The following is a 26,131-nucleotide window of genomic DNA, read 5'->3' on the forward strand; positions in this document are numbered from 1 at the left end:
GTAAGAGATCATGGAAGGACCCAAAGTGCAGTGGGAGAAATTCGTGACCTCAAGATCCCAAGTATCCAGAGAGCAGTCCCGAAGACTCTGTCACCTACCATGGTGACACAGCCCCAGTGACCCATGACCTCCTGGCTTGTGATTTCTGTCCATTACTAAAAAAAAAATATCTTTTGGAGATATCTTACCCTCTTGCCTTTATTAATAACAGACCAGTGAAGAGGAAGAAGAGGCCGAGGAAGAGGAAGAGGACCCAGAGGAAGATAGGAAATCCATAAAAGAGGAGGAGACTGAAGTGCCCAAGTCGCCAGAGCCACCGCCCGCCCCTGCCCTGGCTCCCACTGAGGGCCCACCCATGCAGGCCGCTGGCCAAGCATCAGGCTCCTTCATCTGTGAAATGCCCAACTGTGGGGCTGTAAGTGTCTGTGTTGTCTGGGAGACGTGGGGGTCATGCAGCTGTGCCTAGTTCTAAGAGCGATGGACGTCTGGCAGAGGTCACGCCATGTTGCCACCACTTTCTTACACACTTGGCCAAGGGAGAGTTACTGAGTGTGCTCTCTGCCAAGCATAATGCTGCATGCTGGGGAATTTAGAAAGGGCCCCTAAAGCCAAGTGTGGTGGCACAGGCTTGTCATCCCAGCACTCTGGAGGCTGTGGCAGGGGAATTGAGATGTTGAGGCTAGTCTTCTGGAGGTGACTCCAGGCAAAGAGAGAGGGAGAGAGAGGCTCCTCCCTTCAGGTACTGTGTGATTGACAGCTCTACAGGAGAGCACGGAAAGTACACGTGTTTACTATGCTGTTTCCTGGTACTCGGCAGGCCCTTGGCCTGTATGTCACCAAAGGTCAGATTGTACCTTGTCAACACGCATTTAAATTTACTGAAAGAGCCCACCAGGGCTTCTCTTTTTTAACACAGTGTCGTGTCTGAACTGCCTCCCGTTTTATTTCTCTGGAAGGTTTAGCTTTTCATATTCCATAAAGTGTTACTAATTCTAATCCAAATATCACATTAGTGACATTGGAGAAAGTTGTTTCCAAACAACTAAAGTTTGTCTTTGCAGTCTGAGGGGACAGAAATTCACTAAGCAAATTAATGGTATGAACAGGCTAAAGAGTCTGGGGGACCTCTCGATCTCCCCACTGAGCACAGAGGAGCCTGACGGGATGCGGGCTGGTGTTGTCTAAGGCTCCCCATCCTAGAACCTATGGACTCTGGCTAGTCTGCCTAACCCAACTAGTCTGAATTGCTGAGATTTTTTCCCAAATCAGGTTTCTTAAAGCCTGACACACTTACATAGACAGTTCTGGAGGTGTTATCCTCTTCCCAGAAACACCACTGTCTTCTTTGCTTGTCTAATGCAGAATATATTGAATGCTGGTATTGAGTCTGCCATTTAAAGAAAGACTTTAAAATGTTTATGTCCTGGGATGGACAGGTGGTGCTCGCCTAGCGTCCCAGCACTCCAGAGGCAGAAGCAGGTTTCTCTGGTTCAAGGCCAGCCAGAACTACATACTGAGACCCTGTCTCAAAATAAATAAGTAAAAATGTTCATATACTAACACAGAAACTCATTTGATTTTTATTTAAGAAAAATGAAAAGGCTTAAAAAAATAAATATGATTGAGCCAGCTGGTGGTAACTCATATCTCTTTAATTCACTTGGGAGGCAGAGGCAGACGGATCGCTGAGTTCAAGGCCAGCCTGGTCTACAGAATGAGTTCCAGGACAGCCAGGGCTCTGTTACACAGAGAAACCCTAAATAAGTGTATGCATCTTCCATCGCTTTAGAGAACATGAGACGCGCCGGCATGTTGACCCCCTAATGGCCTGGCCTCTGCACTCCATCACTACCATCTTGCCCAAATCACTTTAGTTCTGAGTTGATTAAGATATGACTGCAAATGACAATGTTTCTTGGTGAATTTGTTCAGAAATTGTGCGCTTTTTTAAATTCATGGTTTTAGGGTGCGATGGTTTTTAGTTTGGGGGCGGGAAAAGTGGAGGAAGGAAGCTTCTTTTACTTTGCCCAATCAGACATGCTCAGCAAGATAGACATTCTTGTTGCCTGTTTAAAAACCCAGTCAAGGAAAAGGTGATAGTTTATTCCATGCCTAGCAACGGAGGCTGTCTGATTCAGTAAATCAGACATAGATTTGTTTTTAGGTAATACAATAAAAGGGACCCGTGAGCTGAACAAAGAGAGGCCACCCAAACCCAGCGAGGTGGAATAAAGGACGGTTGGTTTGGGGGACTGTGGGTTATAGCCCCATACTCAGTGACTCTGGACAGAGGATAATTTGGCCCTGCAGGAACATTTTCGCTAAGCCTGGGGATGTGGGACTGGCATCTGGTGGGTGGAGGCACAGATGCTATTGTATACCTTCTGTGCGCAGGCCAGTCCTCAACTGTCCAGCCCCAAGAACCCGTAATGCTGAGGCCAAGAAGCCCTGCTCTGTGTCAATACTTGAAAAACTAGCCAGGCATTATGTATGGCAGACACCTGCACTCCCAGCAGGAGAATAAGGAAGTTGGTTACATAGTGAAGTCAAGGCCAGCCTGGACCATGGTTAAGCCTTTTTTTTTTTTTGGATAAAACTCTTAACAAAGTTGTTGCTCTGCCTATTCCTGGCCAGGCACAGTGACACACACTCGTAATTCTAGCACTCAGGAGACAGTGGTGGAAGGATTGCCTCATGTTTAAAACCAATCTGATCCACATAGTGAGTTCCAGGCGAGCCCAGCCTACAGAGCAACACCCTGTCCCCAAGACTGTCAAAGTTTGGGAGTCTTTTCTTTTTAAAAAAATAAACTCTCACTCTCCACTTATTTTTTGTATAAGTGCCCTGCGAGCCAGAAGAGATATCAGATCCAAGTGTAAATGGTTGTGAGCCACCGGGTGGTTGCTAGGAACTGAACTCAGGACCTCTGGAAGACTAGACAGTGCTCTTAACCACTGCCATCTCTCCAGCCCCAAGTTTTGTTTTTTTGTTTTTTGTTTTTTGTTTTTTTTTGGGGGGTGTCCTAAATGTATCTTCTGCAATGTACTTGGATTGCAGGTGTAGGTCAGAGTAGGAGCATTCACCTGACAAGCATGAGGCCCATGTTCTATGCCCAGCATCACAGAAAACAGCAAGAATTAAAACAGGCTACTGAGGGAAGCTCTAACGCCTCTCATTTTACACATGAGGTGGGGCGGGGGGGGGGGGGTTTGAAAGCCAAGTGGTTTAATGGCCTGTGTTCGGTGCAATGGAGTTAGAAGTTAGAGCTCCATGCTGGGTCTCCTGACTCTGAGACTATAGCTTTGTCCTTCGTACTGAGCCACACTGCCTTGGGCCCAGGTTAGACCAGTGAGGGAAGTTTTTCGGCACAGAGCTTGTGGTTGGGGTATCTGAGCTTTGCTCTCTGTGGCACACGCCCAGCGTTTGCTTGTATGAACCCTGTACTGTTTCATGTATCACGTGTTTTACCGCCAAGTGACTAACAAGCCTAATTTCCTTTTCAGGACTGTAGATGTCATGTCACTGCATTTCTTCCCCAGGTGTTCAGCTCCCGGCAGGCACTGAACGGCCACGCCCGCATCCATGGTGGCACCAACCAGGTGACCAAGACCCGAGGTGCTGTCCCCTCTGGGAAGCAGAAGCCAGGCGGCAACCAGAGCGGGTACTGCTCGGTAAAGAGTTCACCATCTCACAGCACCACCAGCGGAGAGACAGACCCCACCACCATCTTCCCCTGCAAGGAGTGTGGCAAGTAGGTATACTTGGAGCAGGCACCAAACCCAAGGTCAAAATGAATGATTGTTCTGTGGGGGCTATTTCTTCAACTAGGGAAAAAGAAATAAATAAGCCAACAAGCAGACTCTCAAGACTCCCCTGGATAGCATCCATGGTCTGCAGGTGGTTCTCACAACCTCCATTCATGGTTCTGCCCACAGCAGACATCACTAATCAATTACAGAATTCTCTAACATCACATTAAGGCAAGGGGCAAGGCATATCCTTTATATCATAATGATGCAAGCTGGCACATGTAGTTGATTAGAGGCCATGCATGGGATAAGGCCGATTTTTATCCCTGTCCCTTTAACCATAACTTAAAACAACAGCTAACAGTGGATGGAAACAACAACAGTTAGAATACTGGGCTTTTATTCCATCACATACTTCATGTGTGTGAGCTCAGTCCTCACAGAGAAAAACTCCTTTCAGTTCAAGCTGTCTCCATGCTTATTTTACAGATGAAGATTTAAAGTCAGGGGCTAGAGAGATGGCTAAGAGGTTAAGAGCACTGTCTGCTCTTCCAGAGGTCCTGAGTTCAATTCCCAGCAACCACATGGTGGCTCACAACCATCTATAATGAGATCTGGTGCCCTCTTCTGCCATGCAGGCAGAACGGTATATACATAATAAATAAATCTTAAAAAAAAAAAAGAGAGATTTAAAGTCAGGTCAAATGCCTTGTCCCAAGTCACAGTGCCAAGAAAGGAAAGCTGGTATTTAACCCTTGCCATGCCCAGATGAAGCACTTGGCTTCCCTATACCGCTCCAGACTTCAGCTACCTTACAGTGAGCCTATCTGGCGGTAAAATACATGGCTCCTTCGAAGTTCGCTTCTCAGTGAGTGTGCCTAACCTCAGGGCCATAGCATCATCACAGCTTGAGAGGTGGAAGGGGTCATACTGATTGTCTCTCTCTAGTCCCTAATGCCTCAGATGTGTAAGGAATGGCATCTGGAGCGATCCCTACCAGGTGGCTCCGGAACTATCAGGAAAATGTTCCTAGTTCCATAAGTGAGGCCAGTGGGGGCCCCTGCTTTCATGTTTGCATACAGTGTGTCAAGTGGGCTAGAGAGACGGGGGCACTGATTGCTCTTACAGAGGACCTGGCTTTGCTTCCGGCACCCCGATGGTAGCTAAGAACCCAGATGGTAACCAACAGCCATGGTAACTAACTCCAGTGCCTGGAGACCTAATGTCCTCTTCTGGCACCCACTGGTGCCACATACATGCAGTGCACAGAATTACCTGTAAACACCCATTCATATAAATAATAATAACCAAATATAAAGATCAATTATGATATTTTTTTAAATGTATCAGGCAACTCTATCATAGCATTCACCAATGAGTGGGTCGTCCTGCTTTTGCCTGAGACGGTTTTAAACGGATGTTTTATACTCGTTCATTCATTTCCTTTTGAGAACAGCCCTGCAGGGGCCGATGAGACAGCTCAGCAGGGTGCTGGCCACCAAGTCCAGATCTTACGTGGTGGAAGGAGAGAAAGTTGTCTCCTGACTCCCTCATGCCATGGGAGTGTACACCCGCATGCACACATACAGTTAATTAACTGAAAATATAGAGGGCCTTGCCACTCGAGTATGTTTAGAAGACAGAGACTGGGACCGAGGAAAGTCAGCCATGCCTGAAGGTGACCTGAAACCGATGAGCCTCATGCTTAGACTTCAGAACACTCAGGCTCGCCTGGCCTCCTGCACTTCAGAGCTCTGCCGCCCGTCACACACTGAGGGACGCATGGGAGAAATGAGCCCCAGACTGACCAGCAGGACTGTCACTTCCTGTAATGAAGGAAGCAGCCTGCGCTAAAGGAGGCAGGTGCCCTCTCTGTAAGATCGGGGTATTCCACTGAGCGAAGACTAAGGCCTCCTCAGGCAAAAGCTCGGCAGGATGAGGGCCCCTAATCTTAAAGTCCACAAATTTGTAAGTGGGCACTTGACCCTGCAAATGAAAAATGCCAAACCATGGAAATTTGCTTCGTTCAAAAATGCCCGAAAACCATTCGGATACAGTGGTCCACACCCGTATTTCCAGCCCCCGGGGACTGAGGAAAGGATTGCAAGTTCAAAAACAGCCTGCGCTATCTTGTGAGAGCCTGCCTCAGATATGTGGATAGATTCATGCATACCTACATGGGTGCACGGATGCCAGGTGCAGTGACACGCACTCATAGTCCCATCACTTTGGAGGCAGAAGCAGGAAGATCCAGAGTTTAAGGTAGTCCTTGGCTGTATGGCGTTGAAGGCTAAACTGAGCTACAAGAGATCTTATGTTTAAAAAAAAAAAGTATGAAAGTCCCTTGAGCTGTGTGTAAGAAGTGAGTATAAAGCATGTGGGCCTCATGCTTAGACTTGATCCCATGTGCAGGAAATCTCACTGTGTGTACAGATGTCCAACATCTGACGCATTTGGGCAAGGGGCCGCTTACCTCATATTTCATGGTTCCAGCTGCTTTTTAAAAGCATGCACTGAGGATATATTTTTTTGTCTTGCCCTTATGTGACCTGAGATCTTTTTTTCTTTTCGGCTTTATTGGTTATTAGGGTGTGTGCATGTGCGCACACGAGCGCCCACCTACATGCCAGGACACACATGAGAGAGCAGGGGGCAGCTCTGTGGAGTCAGTTCTCTCCCTCCATCTTTATATCAGTCCTGGGGCTCGAACTCAAGGTGATCAGACTGTCTCTGCAAATGCTTTTACCCATCGAGCCTCTCCCTTGCCCCTAAATATCTTTTCCTGTCGGAAATCTGAGTAAGACTTTATGAAAACCAGAATGTTTCCTGAGATTTTTTTCAGATAGGAATAACATTGAACAAGTTCAGGGACGGCCTCTTTCAGCTGTTAATTTTCAACATGTCCAGCTAGAAATCCTCAACCTGTGGAACTCAGGCAGCGGGTGGGGGGTTGTTTGGTGGGTTGGTTGTCTGGCTGATTGGTTGAGTGGTGGTTAGCTTGGGAGAGTGACTAAATGGCATTTATGCTAGTCTTTCTCCACAAACGCAGGCTTATATCTGAGCTAACTTTCCTGGAGATGCCCTAGATGGAAAATGTGCAGGCCACGATGTTCTCTGACTCAACACCTCACTTTCCCATCATATCCCAAAAGCAGTAGGGAAAATCAGCAGACAAAGTTGTGTGCTAGTGGCTAGAATAACAAACAGGCTTGACCCTTGATCTAAGGAGTCTGGCATCCTTTTATCCCAGGGTTGTGGACATTATTGACATTTTGAATCACATGATTCCTTGCTTGGGGCAGAAGGGCTGGCCTTGCAAATAAGACATTTAGCAGTGCCTCTGCTTGGCCTCTGCTTGGTGCTAGACAGCTACCTCCCGAGGCGGGTACAACAATCAAATGTGACTCTAGACATGGCTGGATGTTTTCTAAGAGGATGAAGGCTCTCCTAGCCGAGACGTGCCTCAGTCTAAAGGGAACAGTATGAAATGATAACTATGGTAGCCAAGTGGGCTCTGCAGCCCAGCCCAGTGAAGTGTGAAGAAAGGCCATTGGAACTGGCCACACAGGGTTACTAGTGACCCTGATGGGCCCAGTGAGGTTGAAATGCAAGGGGTAAGGGCCCGATTGGAAAAAGTGGAGTGAGAAAAGGGGTGTACCATGTGTGTGGGGGCAGATCCTTCAAGCCCCTTGACTGGAAGAAGAGGACCAGAAGCCAGGGTAGAGGCTGAGCTATTTAATGGTGAGACAGTCAGCAGGATTTGGGGTTCTCCAGTGCAGAGAGAGTGGTTGGTGATGGGAGGGAGAGGCAAGAGCATCTGCTGGCCTGCAGATGGACAGGGCAGCCTTCGAGAAGGTCTCCATGGACACAGGAAAGAAACAGGACACACCATCAGTGTTTTCCTGTCGCCATTCCTCTTCCTCCTAATGCTCAGAGAGATGACTGGTCACAGCCGGAGGAAGCCACCTCAAACCAGACCCGTACCCTGCAACCGCCCCTCCCCCAGTCGCTGCAGGAAAACGGTCATCTTTATCTCCAGGCTCTCAGGTCTCCCGGGGGTCTCACAGGCTGTCCTCTCCTGCCTTTTCAGGGTCTTCTTCAAGATCAAAAGCCGGAATGCGCACATGAAGACCCACCGGCAGCAGGAGGAGCAGCAGAGGCAGAAGGCTCAGAAGGCAGCTTTTGCAGCAGAAATGGCAGCCACCATTGAGAGGACTACGGGGCCGGTGGGGGCACCTGAGCTGCTGCCCCTGGACCAGCTGAGTCTGATGAAGCCGGTCAAGGATGTGGACATCCTGGAGGACGACGTGGTCCAGCAGTTAGGTGTCATGGACGAGGCCGAGGTGGTGGGCACGGATCTTCTCCTGGATGAACAAGACTCGGTCTTGCTTCAAGGTGATACGGAACTCTGAGTCCCCGTCCATCACCCAGAGACACAGAAGCCACACTCCGTCTCCGCCATCAGGAGAACCAGGACTTCCTGCTCCTTCGGAAACCCTTTTAAACGACCTGTTTAAAAAGTGGTCCTTTTCTTCAGGTTAAGGGAGGGGAAAAATCCAGTTCTTTCTCTTTTACCTTCTTTTACATTGTTTTTGTTGGGGGTTGGGGGGGAATAAAAAATTGGCACAACTGTCTTTAAGAGGTGTCTCATCTGGGCTGTGTTCTCGTGGGGCCCCTTTCCCTCCAGATTGAGCCTCACATTCGTGTTGCTTTGCTTTCAAATGTCAGCCACCCTGGTTGCCTTTTGTCTCCAAACTTGCTTGCTGTGAATATGTGTGTGTGTGTGTGTGTGTGTGTGTGTGTGTGTGTGTAGGAAGCAGTTTACCCCATTCATGCTGGGACTTTAGGCCATGTTTCCCCACCAAGAATTATTTTTATTCTGTTCTGACCTGCCAGAAAGCATTCTCTCTCAGGTCAGAAGAACCCGTGTCTGTCTTTCTTCCTTCTTTTCTTTCTCTCTTTTTCCTTTTTTTTTTTTTTTCAACATGGTTCATGGCCAGTGGAGTTCTGAACTTACTTTGCACCACTTGAACATACTGTGAAACCTTTTTTCACTCCGATTTGCTCTAACTTGTGTGTGCGGGACTGAGGTTTGCCTAGATGTTAGCTACAAAGAGATAGGGTTTTCTAACGCATAGACATAGCAGCTGCAATGGGAGCTGCTTTGAAAACCAACACAAATGTTTTCAGATCGAAGTTCGCTACAGTGCTTGCATTCAGACAATGAATGTATTCGTTCCAAGCCACTTACCAAAGCAATCCTGGACTTCTCTAAGCTACATGACTTTGCTCTGCCCCTGACAGCAGGGGGCGCCAATTGTACTTGAAGGCAATAAACCTGTAATCCTTCAAAAATGTCATTGCCCAGGCTTTTGTGCTTAGTTGGGCTGACTCCCTCCCACTGTTAGTGCACAGACAGACTGGAACGCTGCCCCTGGCATGGAGGAGGCAGTCAGCCTCCCCTCTGTGTCCATGGCCTGTGGCCTCCAGGCCAGGTGTCTTCAGGTCTTGACCCCTCCTTGAGTAGACTAGCTCCCCATCTCTGTGTAAGTACAGCTGTCGCGCTGGACCACTGTGCTGGCCCATGATCAGCTCGGCATTGGAGAGCATCCTAGCAGAGGAGTGGGGCTGGACTCCCTTCACGTTGGATTCTACAAAACCATTTGGCATATACTCGCGGCCAGGGCACCGTGACCCACCACAGCCCTCACTCAGGCAGTGGCTTCTAAGTCTCAGGAGAGCCACAAGGGGAAGACTATTTACAAAGATTCTTTTCCTTTCCATCACTGTTTTTTAGAAGTATCTTGAGGTCCTTTCTAGGTGGGAACGGGGTGGGGGGGGGGTATGTTTTCCTTGCTGTCCTTTCAAAGGGTTGTTTCTAGCCTGTGATTGCTCTCAGAAGTGTTGAGTTAAAAACTGCATGAGCTTCCTTTCAGAACCCTTCCGGGTGCCACTCTTCAGCGGACCGCAGGGCCCTGTCTGTCTTTGCGTCTGTTTAGCTACAGAAAAGAGCAAATGCCCAGAGAACCCCAGGAGGTCCGTATCCTCCTTCCGCTTGGGGATTTGCCCAGTTGAAAACCTTAGGAATAAACTGACCTGCCACAATTAATTTCGATTTTTCATGCAGTATAGCGTAATGATTATTTTGAGTTGAAAGAACCAAAGAACTCCTCCTTAATGACAGTTCAGATATCTTGAGTTTGTATTTCCCAACTATCAACTTAAAGTTTAATTGACTTCCTAGTAAAAATTGCACTTTTTTTCCTCCCGGAAATGATTCTACCTGCATGTGCGTGTTGTGTTTTAGCTGCCCCCACCCCACCCCCTTCCCAATGGTTAATGTCTTCTTCACACGGCTCCCACTGACTCGATGGTTTTTCAGTAATGAATTTAGACTCCCTTTGAGAAAGCTTGTATATAAAAAGTTAACAGATCTATTTTATGGAAAAACCCATCTTATTTTCAAATATATTTAACTGCTGTTATATTTTATTAGAGGAAGGTTGTAAATATTTTCTAGGAGTTCTATTGTAAAGAAAAGTATTTTTGAAAAAAATTAATGTAATAAAAAGGAAAACGTTTTTAAATAGTGGCTGTGACTGCTTCCTGCTCCGCTTTTGTTCTGGTGCACCCTCGGCCAGCGGTTTGCATGCCCTCATATCAGGATGTAATTCAGGTTTGCACTGTTCTAAGTTAACATCGTAATCTCTAATGTGCTTCACTGTATGTTTCTGGAGTGCACAGCAGAGTGCTGTGTGTGCTCAACTCATGGTTTTTCTTTTGTAATGTGTGTATTTTTAATAAGGATTTTATGTAACATTTTGGCAAAAAAAAAAAAAAGGAAAAAAGAAAAACAAAGAGGACAGTATTTTCTAATGAATTTTATAATAACATTTTGCTAAAAATGTTCCTTCCTAGGTCAGTTTTTGTTAAGGCGAATCAAAAGTCTTATTTTCCAGGGGTTAAAAAAAAAAAGTTTGAAGATGGAAAGCAAAGTTCTATTTAAACATCATATGTAATAAATGAATAAAGATGTTTTATAGACCTGTCCTCTAAAGGTGCATTTCTTAAATTAAAATGATGATGATGGTGGTGGTGGTGATGGTTGTGGTTGGTGGTGGTGGACTGGCAGGTCCTAAGCTGTCTTCTGTTCTGAGTGTTAGCGGTGAGCTGCTTTGGTTTGGGTTTTTTGTTGTTGGCTTTTGCTTTAAATGATTGCAACGCTTTTGCAGAAGAGAACAGGAGAGCATTAAGGACGCTCCAGCCAATCAACTGTCTGAGAAACCGTTCCAAGATGGTCAGTTCATCCAGTAGAAGTGTAACCAAATACACAGTCGGATTTGTTTTTGAAAACCTGACTCTGTTGCATCAGCTGCCCTGAAATCAATGGTTATCTTTTTTGAGTCTCACTCTGCTCACATACTCCTTCTTTCGGCCATGGACGATTCCTGGATGCGTGGTCAATGCTAACCACCATCTCGCCTGTCCAGTGGCTTCTGTGGACAGTGAGTTTAGGTCTTCTGGTCAGATACTCTTCTCATTAAAGTGTTCCTGCCTGGGGAAGCCAGGACCAGGATTTACATCTCTGCTCCTTGAGTAATAAATGAGCCACTTGAAGACATGGCATTCTCCAAACTGTGCCTCCCATTAACTCTTCTCAGCACTTGGGAAACAGAAGCAGGCAGATCTCTGAGAGTTCAAGCCCAGGCTAGTCTATATATTTCTGCCAGTTCCAGGTCAGCCAGGCCTACATACTGTGACCGTCCACCCTCCCCTCAAGACAAGAAAGAAAAGAAATCTTACCGTAAGTCCTCAACAATAGGTTTATCCTGATTTATTAGCATTTTAATATGAATTTCCAAAATTTATATGCGTTTACTTTTAGTCAGCAGTAAACTTTAGAAGAAATTTGAAATTTTGTGTTTGATACAGTTTGTCCTTTTTAGAACTTTAATTTTTTTTTATGTCATCCTGTATCAAAATAGCTGGTCTAGATTCAGTACACATACAGCCAGGGTTGTAAACTGAGTCAGCTTTTAGCAAGATTCCAGTCCCACTGTTGCACTCAGTCAGTCAGTCTGTCTGTCTCCATGACCTGTACTAGACACTTTCAGTCCTGTAATCGTGTATGCAAAGATAGCTGTGCCAGTTGCTTCACTCAGAAGAACTGAATACTGAGCAAACGCAGATGAGGGTGGGGGGCTGGTCCAGCTCACCATTGGAAGAGCAAAGTTTATACTCTATTAATACCGAGAACTTCCCCGCACACACCTTCGGGGCATTTCAGAGCCGGTCCTCTGTGGTCGTCCGCTAAGGCCTCTCTGCCCGGGCATACTCTGTGTAAGGAAGAGCACTCATTCTTTTGCAAATGAAAGTTGAATTCCAAGCCAGGCAGTGTGGCTCACGCCTATAATCCCAGCACTCAGGGAGGCAGAGGCAGGCAGAGCTCTGTGAGTTTGAGGCCAGCCTGGTCTACGAAGCAAGTCCAGGACAGCCAAGGCTACACAGAGAAACTCTGTCTTTTTTTAAAAAAAAAAAAAAAAAAGGAAAGAAAGAATGTTGAATTCTGATTTCCACAGGACTGTCTTCTCCAGGTACAGCCAGTCAGATGAGATGTATGTTCTAGGCAACTGGATGGATTTTTAATCCAAACATAATTTGGAAGGCATTTTAAAAAACCAAATGTGCTCTGTGGACCACAGATATCTACATAAAAGAACTGTAAAAGAATATTTGGGAAAAATGAAATTAGTGATTCTTAACAGCAACAACAGAAAAGCTGTAGAAGGGTAGAGCGCTTCCTTCATGCAAGAGAGGCAAAGTCAGGCATGATGGTGCTTGCTTATGATCCCAGTGCCAGGGACGTGGAAGCATGAGGGGCAGGATTTCCAGACCACCCTTGGCTACGTGGCAAGTTCTAGGCCATCTGAGCCACACAATACTCTGTCTCAAAAGAGATGGTAAGATGCCTCAGCAGACAAAGAGGCCGGGCCTGACACCGAGTTGGATCCCTGGATACTACAAAGTGGGAGGAGAGAACCAACTTCTGAGTTACGTCCTGACCTCCAGGACACAAACATGCACATCACACACAGTGCATACATACATACAGGGAGAGAACAAATCTGTTTGTTTGTTGAGACAGGGTTTCTCTGTGTAGCCTTGGCTGTCCTGGACTCACTTTGTAGACCAGGCTCACCTCAAACTCACATAAATCTGCCTTCCTTTGCCTCCCCAAGTGCTGGGCTTACAAACATGCACTACTGAGCCCAGCTGAGAGAACAAATCTTCTGAAGAGGAATCTCTTTAAAAGCAGAACAATTGGATAGTCAGGCAGTGTTGGCACACACCTTTAATTCCAGCACTCAGGAGGCAGAGGCAAGCTGATCTCTGAGCTGTAGGCCAGCCTGCTCTATAAAGCTAGTTCCAGGACAGCCAGGGCTACGCAGAGAAACCCTGTCTTGAGAAAACAAACAAACAAAAACAATTGGTACAGTCAAAATAGGATATAACCTACTTTACCTGCGGCTGTTTTCTGGGCCTAAAGCAAGGCGTTCTTGTAGAACTAACTAGAATAGTTCCTCTCGGTTGAGCCAGATGTTTAAAAGTTCCAGCTGCAGGAAAGGGAACTGTGGTAACTGCCCACTCCAGAACGCTGCTGGTGCCCCAGAGTACGCGCCAAGGTTCCTGTGTATGCCTGGAGTTTCCAGACCCACCTGCCGCCTGGGGCCTAAAAAAACCAACGAGCAGAGACAGGAACTGAATCTTTAAAACTGTGCTTCATTCAGGGTGCTGGCAAGTGGAAGAGACTGTGGGCTAATACAGTCTCTAAAATAACTAACCTTAAGTCTCGTCTCTTCCCAGCAGATCATATGGGATGACAAAGGGGTTTGTCACTCAGGGGTCAATCTCCTGGCAATGATTGGCCAAGTCTCCAAGACTGGGGGTGTCTCTGCCTCTCTCATTATCACTCCGTGCACTCCTCCCTGACTCTGTGGATCTTTGGCCCCAAACACTTCTTGAAAACCCAAATGTTGAGGCCACTGAGATGACTCAAAGGTAAAGGTGCTTGCTGCCAAGCCTGGAGATCTGAATTCAAATTCCCAGTCCCCACATGGTGGAAGGAGAGAACCACTTCCCGAAAGTTTCCTGTCCTCTGACTTCCATGCACATACATAAAATTAATAAATAAAATATGTCGAGGGAAAAATCATGCCTCTAGTTAGTACCAAAACTCTTCCAGGGATATCTGGATCGGGAGGAGGAGTTAACGTGGACCAAGCAAACCATGCCCAGTGTGTGTGCTAAGCTAAGAACAGCATGTATGTGCTGACTCCTTTCTGCAACACGTAGTGCAAATGTGGGTATTATACAGAATATGAAAGTGACTGACCCTATCATGCCAGCTCTACTGCTGGCAAAACCGTGGCTTTTTCCTTTATGGTGTGTGCTGCCTAATTTTATATCGGCTTGACACAAGCTCGTCATCTGAGAGCAGGGAAGACCAATTAAGAAAATGCCTTCCTAAGAGAGGGTTGTAGGCAGGCCTCGGGGCATTTCCTATGATGATGGAGGTGGGTGCGGCCACCCCTGAGCTCACGGTCCTGGGTTCTATAAGGAAGCAGCCTGAGCAAGTCCTGAAGTGCAAGCGAGTAAGCAGCACCCCTCCATGGCCTCTGCATCAGCTCCTGCCTCAAGTTCCTGTCCTGCTTGACTTCCTGTCTTGACTTCCTTTGATGATGAACTATAATATGGAAGTGTAAGCCAAATAAACTCCCCAAGTTGCTTTGGTCACAGCACTCGAAGCCCTAACTTTAGACCCTAACTTTCACACTTGGCCCCGAGGCATTACACTAAAATACAGTTTTCTGTCCTACGACATGGCTCAGGTGAGGAAGATAAGAGGATCTCAGTAAACCCCCACATTTGAGCATAGACGTGGAGAAATCAGAACCAACGGCAGCTGCAGTGGCCACACTCGGAAAGAGCCGACTCTCAGCTGTGAGAACCCACCACAGCAAAGGCCAAGGCCTCTGAGCAGAGGGGGACACCCAGTCCCTAAGGCTGCTTCGAGCACGCCTCTCTGGTTCCGATGAGCAGATCATGCCACCAAGCCGATAAAACTGTCTTTGTGAAGTGGGGTGAAAAGGACAGTGGTAGCTTTAGTCCTCTCATCCAAAAGAGACATCAAAAGCCGGTCATCGTCAGACAGAACTAGAGCACTGCATGGGTCCAGCGGGCCTTGAACTAGGATTGTGAGCCTTCACAATTATGGGTTCAGTTGTAACTCACCATATGACCTTGGCCAAGTCAACTCACCTCTGAGCCTCAGTTTCTCTACCAAAAAGTTAAGATTATTTCCGTGAGGATGAGATTGGGTAACCCAAGTGAGAGTCCTTTCCAAGCTGTTCTGTCACCAACATTATAGGTGCAGCACAGTCACCAGCTGAGAGAGAGCCTAATTCTGAGGAGGCCTCTGGGTTACCTGCCCAGGCACAGCACAGCCAACTCCAGCCAGGTACTAATGAAGATTCTGTTTCCACACAGAGGAACAGAAACACCTCCACGTAGAGGGCAGCCCGAGGGGCAGGAAAATGTTTCTGTTCTCAGCTCTTTCATCAGTTTGAGGCGCCATCTGAACCAAATCACCCTGCCCTTAGTTCTCTTGCCTGCCAAGTAAGGCAACAAATGACTACTTGTGGGAGCCACAACTTCACATTTGCATGATACTTTATTGAGATACAATACATCATTCTCATCAAGTTGATCCTTATTCATTTCCCCTAAAACCTCTTAAGGCCCGGGATGTAGAAGAGATCTAATGTGATAAATTCGAGATGACATTTGTCATGTGTTAGGTGTTGTACCAAACGCCCTACCAGCATCTCATTTTATCCTCTACTGCAAGTATCATTTATCTTCACCTCCACGTGACAAATGAGAAAACGGATTCAAAGTAAAGAAGAAATTTGATCAAGTCACCCAGCTAAATGAAGACCAGAGCTCCAAGTGTATGCTAATTGCAATATGAAGGCATTTTGAAAAACAAAGTTTAGAATTTTCCATCAACAAAGCAGGCGTTCCAAGCGATGTGAATAAAGTTTCAGAATAAGACGGCTTTTGAATTTGGGCTTAGTAGTAGCGGCAAATTTCTTTCCAAGAATGTGTTTTGTTGTGTTTGTCTCTAAACAAACAGAACCACCCAAGACAAATAGGATTATAAATAGCATATAGATAGAACCTGGTAACCAGATAGGGGCTGAAGCCAGTTTATCCAGACGGCAAAAGCGACGCACCCTCTCAAAAAATTTAAATGAATCAGTTAATAATCCATGCATTTAAAAAAAAAAAAAAATCAAGGAGCCACATCTCTATGGTTGTTTCAGAGCCCCAACACAGAGACACTCTCTCTTTGTCGAACTCTATGGTTCGAGGACAATGTTGTGACCCCGGAAGCGCTCCTGGGAGGTCAGGGCGTCAAGATGGCGGCGCGCGCAGCGTGTGTAGCTGTGTGCCGGCGCCTGCAGCAGGTAAAGGGGTGGGCGGGCGACCCTGACCGGCCGAAGGCGCCGACGCCGAGTCCCGCTGCCACCCCCTGCCCGGCCGGTTCGTAGTCTTCTTAGAAAGCGACAAGAAAAGGGCGGATTTTTCTCGCGCGGGATTCAGCAAGACGGGAACGAGAACTCCATAGACTGTCAGAGAGGGAAAATGAGGAAAGCATTTTCAGGAACCTCCCTTCCACGTTAGAAAGGGTAATGGAAACCCCGAGAGCAGAGAAGACAGGAAGCTAGCCTCGGATGCCTAGGAGCTGAGCCAGGGCTGGGTTCTCGGAAACCTCGCGTGGAGCTGCTGTGAGCCGCCCTCCTTCCCCCCGGGGGTTGGGAAGGGCTCCCAGGTCAAGGGGGTGGGTTCCCTCGCGAGGTTCTCTGAGGAAAGAGAACCTGCGAGGCGTTCTCCAGGCATTAATCGCAGCACTGAGGAGGCTGAGGCCGGCGGGGTTCTGGGTTCGAGGATAGCTAGGCTACATACTGAGATCCTAAATTTAAATTAAAAACAAACTAGGTGGCTCTCAGGAACTTTGGCCTCGTGACCTTTGTAAGTTTACCAATGGCCTTTAGTAGATTCGAAAATAAAGCTGAGAACCGGCCGCGAGGGCTCACACTGTAATACCAGTACTTGGAAAGCAAGAGGAAGATTGCCACCAGCCTGCTCTGCTTAGTGAGACTGTCTCCACATACAAACAATTGGGGGGAGGCTGAGAATGTAGCTCAGTCGCTACACTGTTTGACTGTTATTAGGCATGTTGTTAGACAATACCCCAGAGATGGTGGCCCATACCTGTAATACCAGCACGTGATAGATAGAAACAAGAGGATCAGAAGTTCAGAATCATTCTCAGCTATATAGAGTTCAAAACCAGACTGGGCTCCGTGAACTTGTGTCTCACACACACACACACACAATATATATATATATACACACACACACACATATATATACATATGTATATACTTGTACTAGAGATTGAGCCGAGGGCCTTGCCCACACCAGACAAAGGTTCTGCCACTGAACTACACATTCTTAGCCTTCAGTGGTACTCGGGTCCTCTGAAAGAGCTGCTGAGCCATCACTCCAGCCTTGTAGTCTTCACGGGTCAAATAGTTAACTCTTTAGGAAAACTTTTCCAAAGCAAAATTATTTTCAAGATTTATGTGCACAGTGTGCTGCCTGCACACCAGAAGAGGGCATCAGATCTCACTATAGATGGTTGTGAGCCGCCATGTGGTTGCTGGGAATTGAACTCAGAACCTTTGGAAGAGCAGTCGGAGCTCTTAACCTCTGAGCCTCTCTCCAGCCTGCAAAAGCAAATTTAATGAAGTGTAATGCTTTAGAATCTAGCCTCATAGAAAAAGCAGCTCTATTCTCATGTCTGTTTCTGCATCTTGTCGTTTGTTCTTATGGTAGAACTCACAGCTTTGGAAAAGTGCACTGTAAACCAGTGAGGGAGTGAAAGTACCAAAGTCCCGAGTAATGTCTAAGTGAGTTTTGGTTCCAGGCCTTCTGTCTAAGGACTCATGAGAAGTCTTGGCACACTCTGGCATAACTGCCATTCTTAGGAAAAATGTACAGTGCCCGGAGAGGTGGTTAAGAGCACTTGTGCAACCTCAAGGACTGGGTTTCATGAGCCATGAGTTCGGATTCCAGCACCAGCCTAACAAGTGGTTGGCATTCACGCTCACCTGTGGTTCACAGTTCCAAGGCTCCGCTGCAGCCTCCAGACTAGCCAAGAAGATTAGAGTCTTGGGACAGGGGAGACACTGCCTTTAAGAAATAGGTGGCCAGTGACAGAGGATGACACCCAGCAGGTTCTTCAGGCCTCTACACACTTGGCCCCTTCACATGCATGTAGACACAGATATACACATGTAGAAATTTTTAAAAGAAAAATAGAGTGAAATCTTTGCATTTGTAAGAAAACTTTATCTAGCCAGATCTGCCCATACACACACCCTAAAAAAAAAAAAAATTAAGCTTGATGCAGTGGGAGGTGCGGGCAGACATACTGGGCGCTCGTGGCCATCCTCAGCTCTCTGCCCGGAGGCCAGATTGTGTTGCATGCAGCCCCAAATGAACCACAGTTTCAGAGGAGGAGCATGCCTGGGAAACAGTACCTGTTTCACTGATGTAGGAGCGCTCACTGTGAGTGTGAGGAATGAGATGCATTGTGCCTGGTGTCTCTTCTCACCTGTAAGCCAGATTAGATTGGAAACGGGTCTCCCAGCATAAGTAAAGAGCAAGGACGTGGATGCATGGACTGGTTGGTCTCTGTTTAATCCTGGCTTTTATGGAACTTGCTCTGTAGACCAGGCTGGCCCCCAACTCAGATCCTCCTACCTCCCAGTCGCTGGGATTAAAAGCGTTCACCAGCATGCCAAGCGCAGGCTGTGTTAAATGCGTCCATTAGTAGTTTTAATTAAGCTTTACCTGTGCCTCCCTGTTACTTCCATCTTTGTTGTAGTTTTAAAGAGTTTGTTTTGCTGCTTTCCAGGCTTTTGGTTTTTCGAGACAGGGTTTCTCTGTGTAGCCTTGGCTGTCTTAGACTCTTTCCAGAGCAGACTTGGGCTGGAACTCACAGTGATCTGCATGCCTCTGCTTTCCTGAGGCTGAGATTAAAGGTGTGCACCACCATGCCTGACCAAGGTTATACTTCTAATCCCAGGAAAGTTTAGTGTTTGTGGGTGGCTGAGAAACACCATTTGCCTCCTAAAACAGTTCCACCAGGGGGCGCTCACTACAAGGGCTTGTGCTGCGCTGGGTTAGGGCAGCTCTCCCGTCAGTTAGTGATGGGTGTGGGAGAGGTGTGCGCAGTAGTGTGGGTGATTTACAACAACGGTGCTTCGTCCAAGCCACGAGTATCCCAGCTGCTAACAGATTAAGTTACACAAGCAAGTAATTTAAAAGTTTTTGTTCTCTGTTTTGTTTCTGGAACCAAGTCTCACACTGTAGATCTGGCTGTCCTTGAACTCATGGATCTTTCTTCTCCACCCCCAAGTACTCAGATCGAAGGCATGTGCCACATGCCTAGCTAAGTTGTTTTGGTTTTGTTTTAATTCGTGTGTGTGTACCGTCGTGAGTTTTCTGTGCACCACGTGCACACTGGTGTCCACGGAGGCCAGAGGGTCCCACATAACCTGGAACTGGAGTTATAGAGGTGTGGGTGCTGGAAACTGATCCAGAGTGCTAAGAGCAGTAAGCACTTTGTTTTTGTGTGGTTGGTTGGTTTGGGGCTTTTTTTTTAAGATAGGGTCTCTCTCTCTGCGTAGCTCTGGTTGTCCTGGAACTCACTCTGTAGACCAGGCTGGTCTCAAATTCACAGAGCTCTGCCTGCCTCTGCCTCTGCCTCCCAAATGCTGGGATTAAAGGTGGTGTGTGCTACCACTGCTCAGCCAGCACTTTGTTTTTGACGAAGTCTGATTTGGTCGTCCTGATGCCCAGTATCTTCCTCTGTAGGTTGAGACCCTTTTTCTGAATACCATGCACCTTCTCACCTATGCTCTGGGCGCTATTTCTGACACCTATCCCCTCCGCTCTTTTTAGGAATTGGGGAATTTGTCTGTAAATGGCTCTGAGAGCACTACAACCAAAGCCGGTGGCCTCCTGCTGTAAGTATGAACTCGATTGCTTAGCTGTGCTAGAAAACGGGGCTCCGTGCTGTTGACTGAGGCTCCTCTCTCCCCACACAGCAGTTGCAGTACAAAGTGGGTGCCACGGTCAAGCCTGCACATGGACATTCCAAAGGATTTGACCAACCCTACGGTAGGTACCCCGTCAGGCAGGGCATGGCATTGAAAGCCTCTGGCCCCAGGACAAAGGAGCTGCAGGTAGGGCATCCTCAGTTAATAGCAAGTTCAAGGCCTGCCTGGGCTACATGCAGCCCCATCTCAGAAAACAGCAGCAGCAAAAAGAATTACGTTAGTCATTTCCTTTTTTCCTGGTTATTTCATTCAGGCCTGTTTCCCAAACACATAGACTTCTTTGTTCTAGAAAACCGGCAAGTGCACAATGCAGACTGTGATGTTCCTGGGAACTCCTGGGCTATTTTTCATGCTGTCAGTATGTCCTAAAGGAGTATTTTACTTACCCCAAATAACTGGTAATGAGCAGTTTCTTGCTCTTAGCTCGGCATTATTCAGGAGTGTGATAGTGAGTGATGCTGAATTCTTGATGTTGTGTTACAGAAAAGAACTTCTCTGTGGCCTTCAAGTCTTTTCTTTTGAATATTGAGCCTGGGCCTGTGCAGTGTGCTCTGCCCACATTGAAGCGGGTCATTGACAGCAGTGGGAATACACAAGTAGTTATGTGACCTTACAGAGTTCAGGACAAGATGCTGTCTATCCCGGGCTAGCCTTGAACCAGCTGTGTAGCCAAGGGTGACTTTGAACTCCTAATCCTCCTGCCTTATATTCAGTGATAAGGTTACTTGAGATGTCTTTCTGAAGTTCTAAAAGTTCCATATCTTTCCATTTCCACTTCAAAAATTAATCTTTGTAGTGTGGTGTGAGCCCATTTATATCATCCCAGCACACAGAATTGTCTCTTCTACAGTGGCAGCTGTCTGCGTTTCCTTACTCACTCAGTGAACATTGGTGACACACCCATGGCAGTATGTGCAAATGCTGGTCTCTAGCTCAGACGCTGCAGGGCCACACCTGTAAGAGGTGGCTGAAAGGCTGGGCGTTACCTCAGTGAGGAAAGTGCTTGCTGGGCAGACATGAGGATCCAGGCTTGGATCTGCAGCATACACATAAAAATCTGGGTGCAGGAGCACGTTCCTATAAGCCGGTGCTGAGGGGAGTAGACAGGGAGACCCCTGGGGCTTGCTGGCTTGACAGGCCAGCCCAGTCATTAAGCTCCAGGTTCAGGGACAGACCCTGTTTCAAAATATATGGTCTGGCCAGTGAGGTAACTCAGTGGGTAAAGACAGTTGCCACCAAGTCTGACACCTGAGTTCAGTCCCTAGGACCCACATGGTAAAAAGTCAGAGCCAATTCCCACAGGTGTCCTGATCTCCGTCTGTAGGCCGTAGCATGCACACCGACAAATAAACTTAATTTAAATGTTTTGCTTTTTAATAATACGATAGACTGCCAGGAAAGTAGCTCAGCGAGTGGAGGTGCTTGCCCCCAACCTGACCGAGTTCATTTCCCAGAACCCACATCGCAGGAACAGAGAAGTTATCCTCGGACCTCTGCATGCATACATATGTATGTACGTACATGCACACACCGCCTCTTTACGACTTGTTCTGGGTACTTAAGGACCTCTGAGAAATCAGACCTGTGATATTAGATGTCAGACTAGCCCAAACTAAAATGAGGATGATCTCACAGGACATCTTCAGAAATACTTTGAGACTTGCTGCAAATTCACAATAGTTTTAAAACCCAATAGGGGTGCTTAAGGTTAGCTCAGTAGTAGAGTTCTTGCCTAGCACTCTCTAACATCACAAAAATAAAAAAAAGAAAGAAAATTAAATTAGTAAATAAAACAAACCCTACAAGAATACACCCTCTCTGCAGCCCCAATTTTGATGTAAAGATCAGTTAATTCTGTTTTTCCAGCCATCTTATTTGGAATAATTGCGAATAGATACCTTCCTTCTTGGTTATTAAGTAGCTCTCTTTTCAAGGGTGAAGTAATTTAACCCTGACTCACTGGATTAGTAATAACATTTACTGGTTTAATGGGTGAATGAAATGAAGATAATTCACCTCTTGGAAGAAGTCAGAAATGTCAAGCCCATTATTTCTAAGGTCTTTGGGTATTAGTGTGGAAGGTCCAGCCAGTGTCATAACATTTTAATTAGACATGAGTAATTTCTGTGTGAAGACAGGCCAACCATACATGAATAAATCCTAGTAAAAAGGCATGAATAGAGCTAGCTGCATTTTGTATAACAATTGCAGTGTTTAACGATTTATAAGCACTTTAATTTGTGTCTTCAGTTTGTCCTTGTAGAAATGCCATGAGCATTAGCACAAGTGACATTATCCTACCTTAAAACAGTGCACACGTTGGAGCAGGGATCATACAGCTCTCATTGTCAGCCACCAGTGGAGAGCTTTTCAGTCCCCACTACGACCGGGTCACTTGCTGACAGACTCTGAGGCCCTTCTCACTAGGGACTGGGGGCTAAGCTAGTTAAACTGGAACATCCATAGTGATGTTGTAGTGACCTTGAAGGTTGTAGACTTTGGCAGGGTTGGAAGGTCATAAGCTGACAGTTTCAGAACATCGCTTGCTTTTGTTCTCATTTACTATTAAACTCTGAAGTCATTCAAACAATAATACATTAAATTTGCTGGTTTTAAACATTACAAGAACCAAAACCAAAACTTGTCTTTTTTATTTTAGATAACCACTTCTGATGAGCCAGACACATTGTACAAACGCCTGTCCATTTTAGTGAAGGCCCATGACAAGGCTGTGTTAGACAGTTACGAGTATTTTGCTGTGCTCGCTGCTAAAGAACTTGGCATTTCTATTAAAGTGTGAGTATGACCTTTCCTAATCTGACCTGTTGTTTGCCATCATATGATCAGACAGGAAGCTGACCGTGATCCCAGGTAGGTCTGAGCTTGTGAGACAGGATAAATCTGTGGGTAAAGTTGAAGCCTGTCCTGTGTTAACCTGCGAAGTGGTGTTGTTTCCTGTCAGCCAGTATTAGAATGAGGAAACACGGAAAATGAAAGCAACCTTTTCTGGAAATTACACTGACTGTTTGGGATCTCTGTGAGATGGGTCTCTGAGGCACTGTCCAGGCTTGATAGTTCACTAGCTAACACCTCCATCATGTGCAACTTCCCTGAACAACACCAGCTTCCTGGGAGCTTCAAATAAGGTGAGCTTTGTGCAGCTCACTGGAGTCTTGCAGTCACTGGAGCCTAAATTGGAGCTGCCTCTTGGCACCTGCTCCTTCTGGTGTTGAACAGGCTCGCCTGAGGCTCTGCCAGTCTACGCTTGTAGCAAAAACAGAAGACTGAATGGTTTCCCAGAACAGACAGTTTCTGTGATCGTCAGGATATCCCGAGTTTCCCTAACAGCAGACATTACAGTTGTGTTCAGCGGTGCTGCCGCTCTTGGTAGCAGGCAGGCTTGGCACGTGAGGGGGAACCTGAGGGGTATCAGGTGGCAGGCTGTGTCTGCACGTTCTTGCACTGCTTGTCCGGGGTGTGGGAAGAGGTTCTTGTATTTGAAGTGTTTATTTTGGCCTGAGTTTTGTGGCAGCAGCTGTTATGAGGAGGCTTGACAAGTGGTAGCCAGTGACTAGCAGTTAGCCTGTAATTGAGCGAGCCTGACTTGCAAACCTCCTCTATGATGCCTTCGTATCAGTGACTCACACGTAACACCACTGAGCTTCAGTTTGCTCTGTCCATTCATTTCAGACATGAACCGCCAAGGAAAATAGAGCGCTTCACTCTTCTCAAGTCAGTGCACATCTTCAAGAAGCACAGAGTTCAGTATGAGATGAGGACGCTGTACAGGTGTTTGGAGGTGGGTTTCACTCTGCCCATCGAGGTGCCGGGAACAGCAGGCTTCATTAGCATGTAACATGACCTCAGTCTACCATCTGCCCAGCCCTTCCTTTCAGCCAACCCATTTATTTATTTGTGTTGGGTGGTAGAGGGCAGGCGTGGGCACGCCTGTGATCCCAGCACTCAGGAGGCAGAGGCAGATGGATCTCTGTGAGTTCCAGTCCAGCTTGGTCTGCAGCAGCCACAGCTATACAGCGAAACCCTGTCTCAAAAAGCAACGAACAAACAAACAAAATGCTTGTTTATTTGTGGGGCTAGGGGCACATGCCACATCATGTTGTCCTTACTCCTTAAGCCCTCTAGTTGGCCCCTACGTGGTGGTTTTTTAAAAGCTTTTTTAGCTTTATTGATTTGAGGTTTAGTTGGTTGGTTTGGTTTTTCAAGGCAGGGTTTCTCAGTATCACAGAGCTCTGGCTGTCCTGGACTCACTCTGCAGACCAGGCTAGCCTAGATACCTCCCAAGTGCTGGGATTAAAAGCGTGCACCACCTTGCCCGACAACTTTGTTAATTTTTAGTGTATGAGCACATGTATGGCTGCGCACCGCTTGTGTGCCTGTGGTCAGCAGATATGAGAAGAGGAAATTGCATCCCGTGGACCTGACATCCAGGCAGCTGTGCATTGTGTGGTGCTGGGAACTGAATCTGGGTCCTTTGCAAGAGCAGCCAGGGCTCACTGAGCCGTCTCTCCAGCCCTCCTACATGTTTTAAAATGGGATTCTGTGTAAGATTTCTTAGAAGAACAGGCCTCAGCACTTAGAAAGAATGAAAGAACCCTGTGATCTGACACTGTGGCAGACATCTTCGTTTTCTGTTCTAGTTGAAGCACCTGACTGGGTGCACGGCCAGTGTCTACTTGGAGTATATCCAGCGAAACCTGCCCGAAGGAGTGGCCATGGAAGTCACAAAGGTACGGCTGGAGTTCCTGCCTCCTGAGGGCTAGCTGGGTTGTTGTGCTCTCCAGCCTTGTCCTGGTTGTGGGGGGAAATGGTCTGTGGCACACTGGGAGCGGAGTCAGGCTCAACCCCCCACCCCTCAAGTCCTCATTGAGCCCCCTTGGAAGTCTCCCTAATGGTTGTTTGGCCTTGGAGACAGCAAGATGGCCCCTCTCAGCAGTCTCTGGGGACCAGGCAGCTTATGCACCATGCTTACGCTCCCTCCTCTGCTCCCTCCTCTCCTCGGAAGGCCTCCTAAGAAGGCAAGGGCAGCCTAGAGGGGCAGGGTGGGACAGGTCAGGGCATCAGGGTTGTAAACAGTTTACTCTAGAGTCGACACTGTGTTTCCATTTGGTCTACTTTGGTTTGTTTCTGTTTCAGACACAGATACAGAAGTTGCCGGAACACATCAAGGAGCCAATGTGGGGAACATTTGCCCAGGAGACCGAAGGAAGCAAAGCGTGAGACTGCCCGCCTGTGCTGTATCTGAAAGTCAAGGCCTGCTGCGCTCCCTGGAGAGCGCTCCAGCCCAGAGGAAGCCGTCCGCCTGGCCATGCTCTGCTGAGTCCTCACGCCCGAGCAGCCGAGGGGATCATGGCGGCAGGCGTGGCTTCAAGGAAGAACCACTGTGTCCGTTCTTTATACCTGACTTTGCTTGTGTTCTGCTTTGAACAAACATTAGCAAACTTCTGTATAACCTGAAACTAAAGAATCAGATTTAAACACCTGCGTAGCGCCACTCACCTGTTAATAGCTTGTGCTAATTTTATTTTTATTTATTTATTTATTCGTTCATTCATTCATTCTTATTTCTCAAAGTTGCAGAGATCCACCTGCCTCTGCCTCCCAGGTGCTTGGATCAAAGGTACATGCCACCGAGCCTGACTAGTTTGTGCCAATTTTAAGAACATTCAACAGAAAGTGGGTGATACATTTATCGTAGACAGTTTTATTTTGAAGTCCCTCAAACAACCTGCGTGGTTAAACGAGAGATGTGCAGTTAGAGGTTTCTTTGGTCTTTTCGTTCTTGCAGCCCAGCACATGCTGCCAGGGGGTGACAGTCAACAGATGACCTGATCCTAGCACCCTGTTTCAGAAACTGAGTCCACACTGACACACACAGCTCGTGTAGCCCGGAGCGTTGTGGAGCGGCTGCTCATGGCCACTGCAGGCCATCGCTGCTCTCAAGAAACTGAGCGTCATTTCATTTGTCCTGCGACTCATTCGCTCGTCAAACTTCTGTTCAGGAAGCTGCACTAAGAATGCTGAATTCCAGGGATTAACCAGAACCTGGCTTTCCAGTGCAGCTGGGCGCAGGTCAGTCTTTCTCCTTCAGTTCCTCACGGATAAGCC

The 26,131-nt window shown here is 47.1% G+C and overlaps 2 protein-coding genes across 13 annotated transcripts in view; both read left to right on the forward strand.

The window, feature by feature from the left end:
• Trerf1 (transcriptional regulating factor 1) overlaps positions 1 to 8,383 on the forward strand; it is a 208,574-nt gene extending 200,191 nt beyond the window's left edge. For 8 of the 11 annotated variants that reach the window (XM_055613271.1, XM_055613278.1, XM_055613248.1 and 5 more), the window contains 3 exons: positions 212 to 415; positions 3,504 to 3,751; positions 7,840 to 8,383. In XM_055613271.1, coding sequence (XP_055469246.1) covers positions 212 to 415; positions 3,504 to 3,751; positions 7,840 to 8,161 — 774 coding nt within the window. In that variant the 3' untranslated portion in view covers positions 8,162 to 8,383. The remainder of the gene's footprint in view (positions 1 to 211; positions 416 to 3,503; positions 3,752 to 7,839) is intronic. The other 3 variants (XM_055613293.1, XM_055613300.1, XM_055613325.1) reach the window with 1 other exon arrangement.
• Positions 8,384 to 16,216: 7,833 nt separating this feature from the next.
• Mrps10 (mitochondrial ribosomal protein S10) lies at positions 16,217 to 25,505 on the forward strand. Of its 2 annotated transcripts, none has more exons than XM_055613334.1 (7): positions 16,217 to 16,279; positions 19,848 to 19,912; positions 19,994 to 20,066; positions 22,665 to 22,801; positions 23,696 to 23,804; positions 24,664 to 24,753; positions 25,160 to 25,505. In XM_055613334.1, the coding sequence occupies exons 1-7, from the start codon at positions 16,232 to 16,234 to the stop codon at positions 25,241 to 25,243; spliced, it is 606 nt and encodes a 201-aa protein (XP_055469309.1). In that variant the 5' UTR covers positions 16,217 to 16,231; the 3' UTR covers positions 25,244 to 25,505. The 2 variants fall into 2 exon arrangements, with proteins under 2 accessions (XP_055469309.1, XP_055469316.1); XM_055613341.1 differs by having other exon boundaries at positions 19,997 to 20,066.
• The last annotated feature ends 626 nt before the right edge of the window (positions 25,506 to 26,131 follow it).

This window comes from Psammomys obesus, unplaced genomic scaffold, assembly GCF_907164565.1.
Source record: "Psammomys obesus unplaced genomic scaffold, mPsaObe1.curated_primary_1811, whole genome shotgun sequence".
Taxonomy (NCBI): domain Eukaryota; kingdom Metazoa; phylum Chordata; class Mammalia; order Rodentia; family Muridae; genus Psammomys; species Psammomys obesus.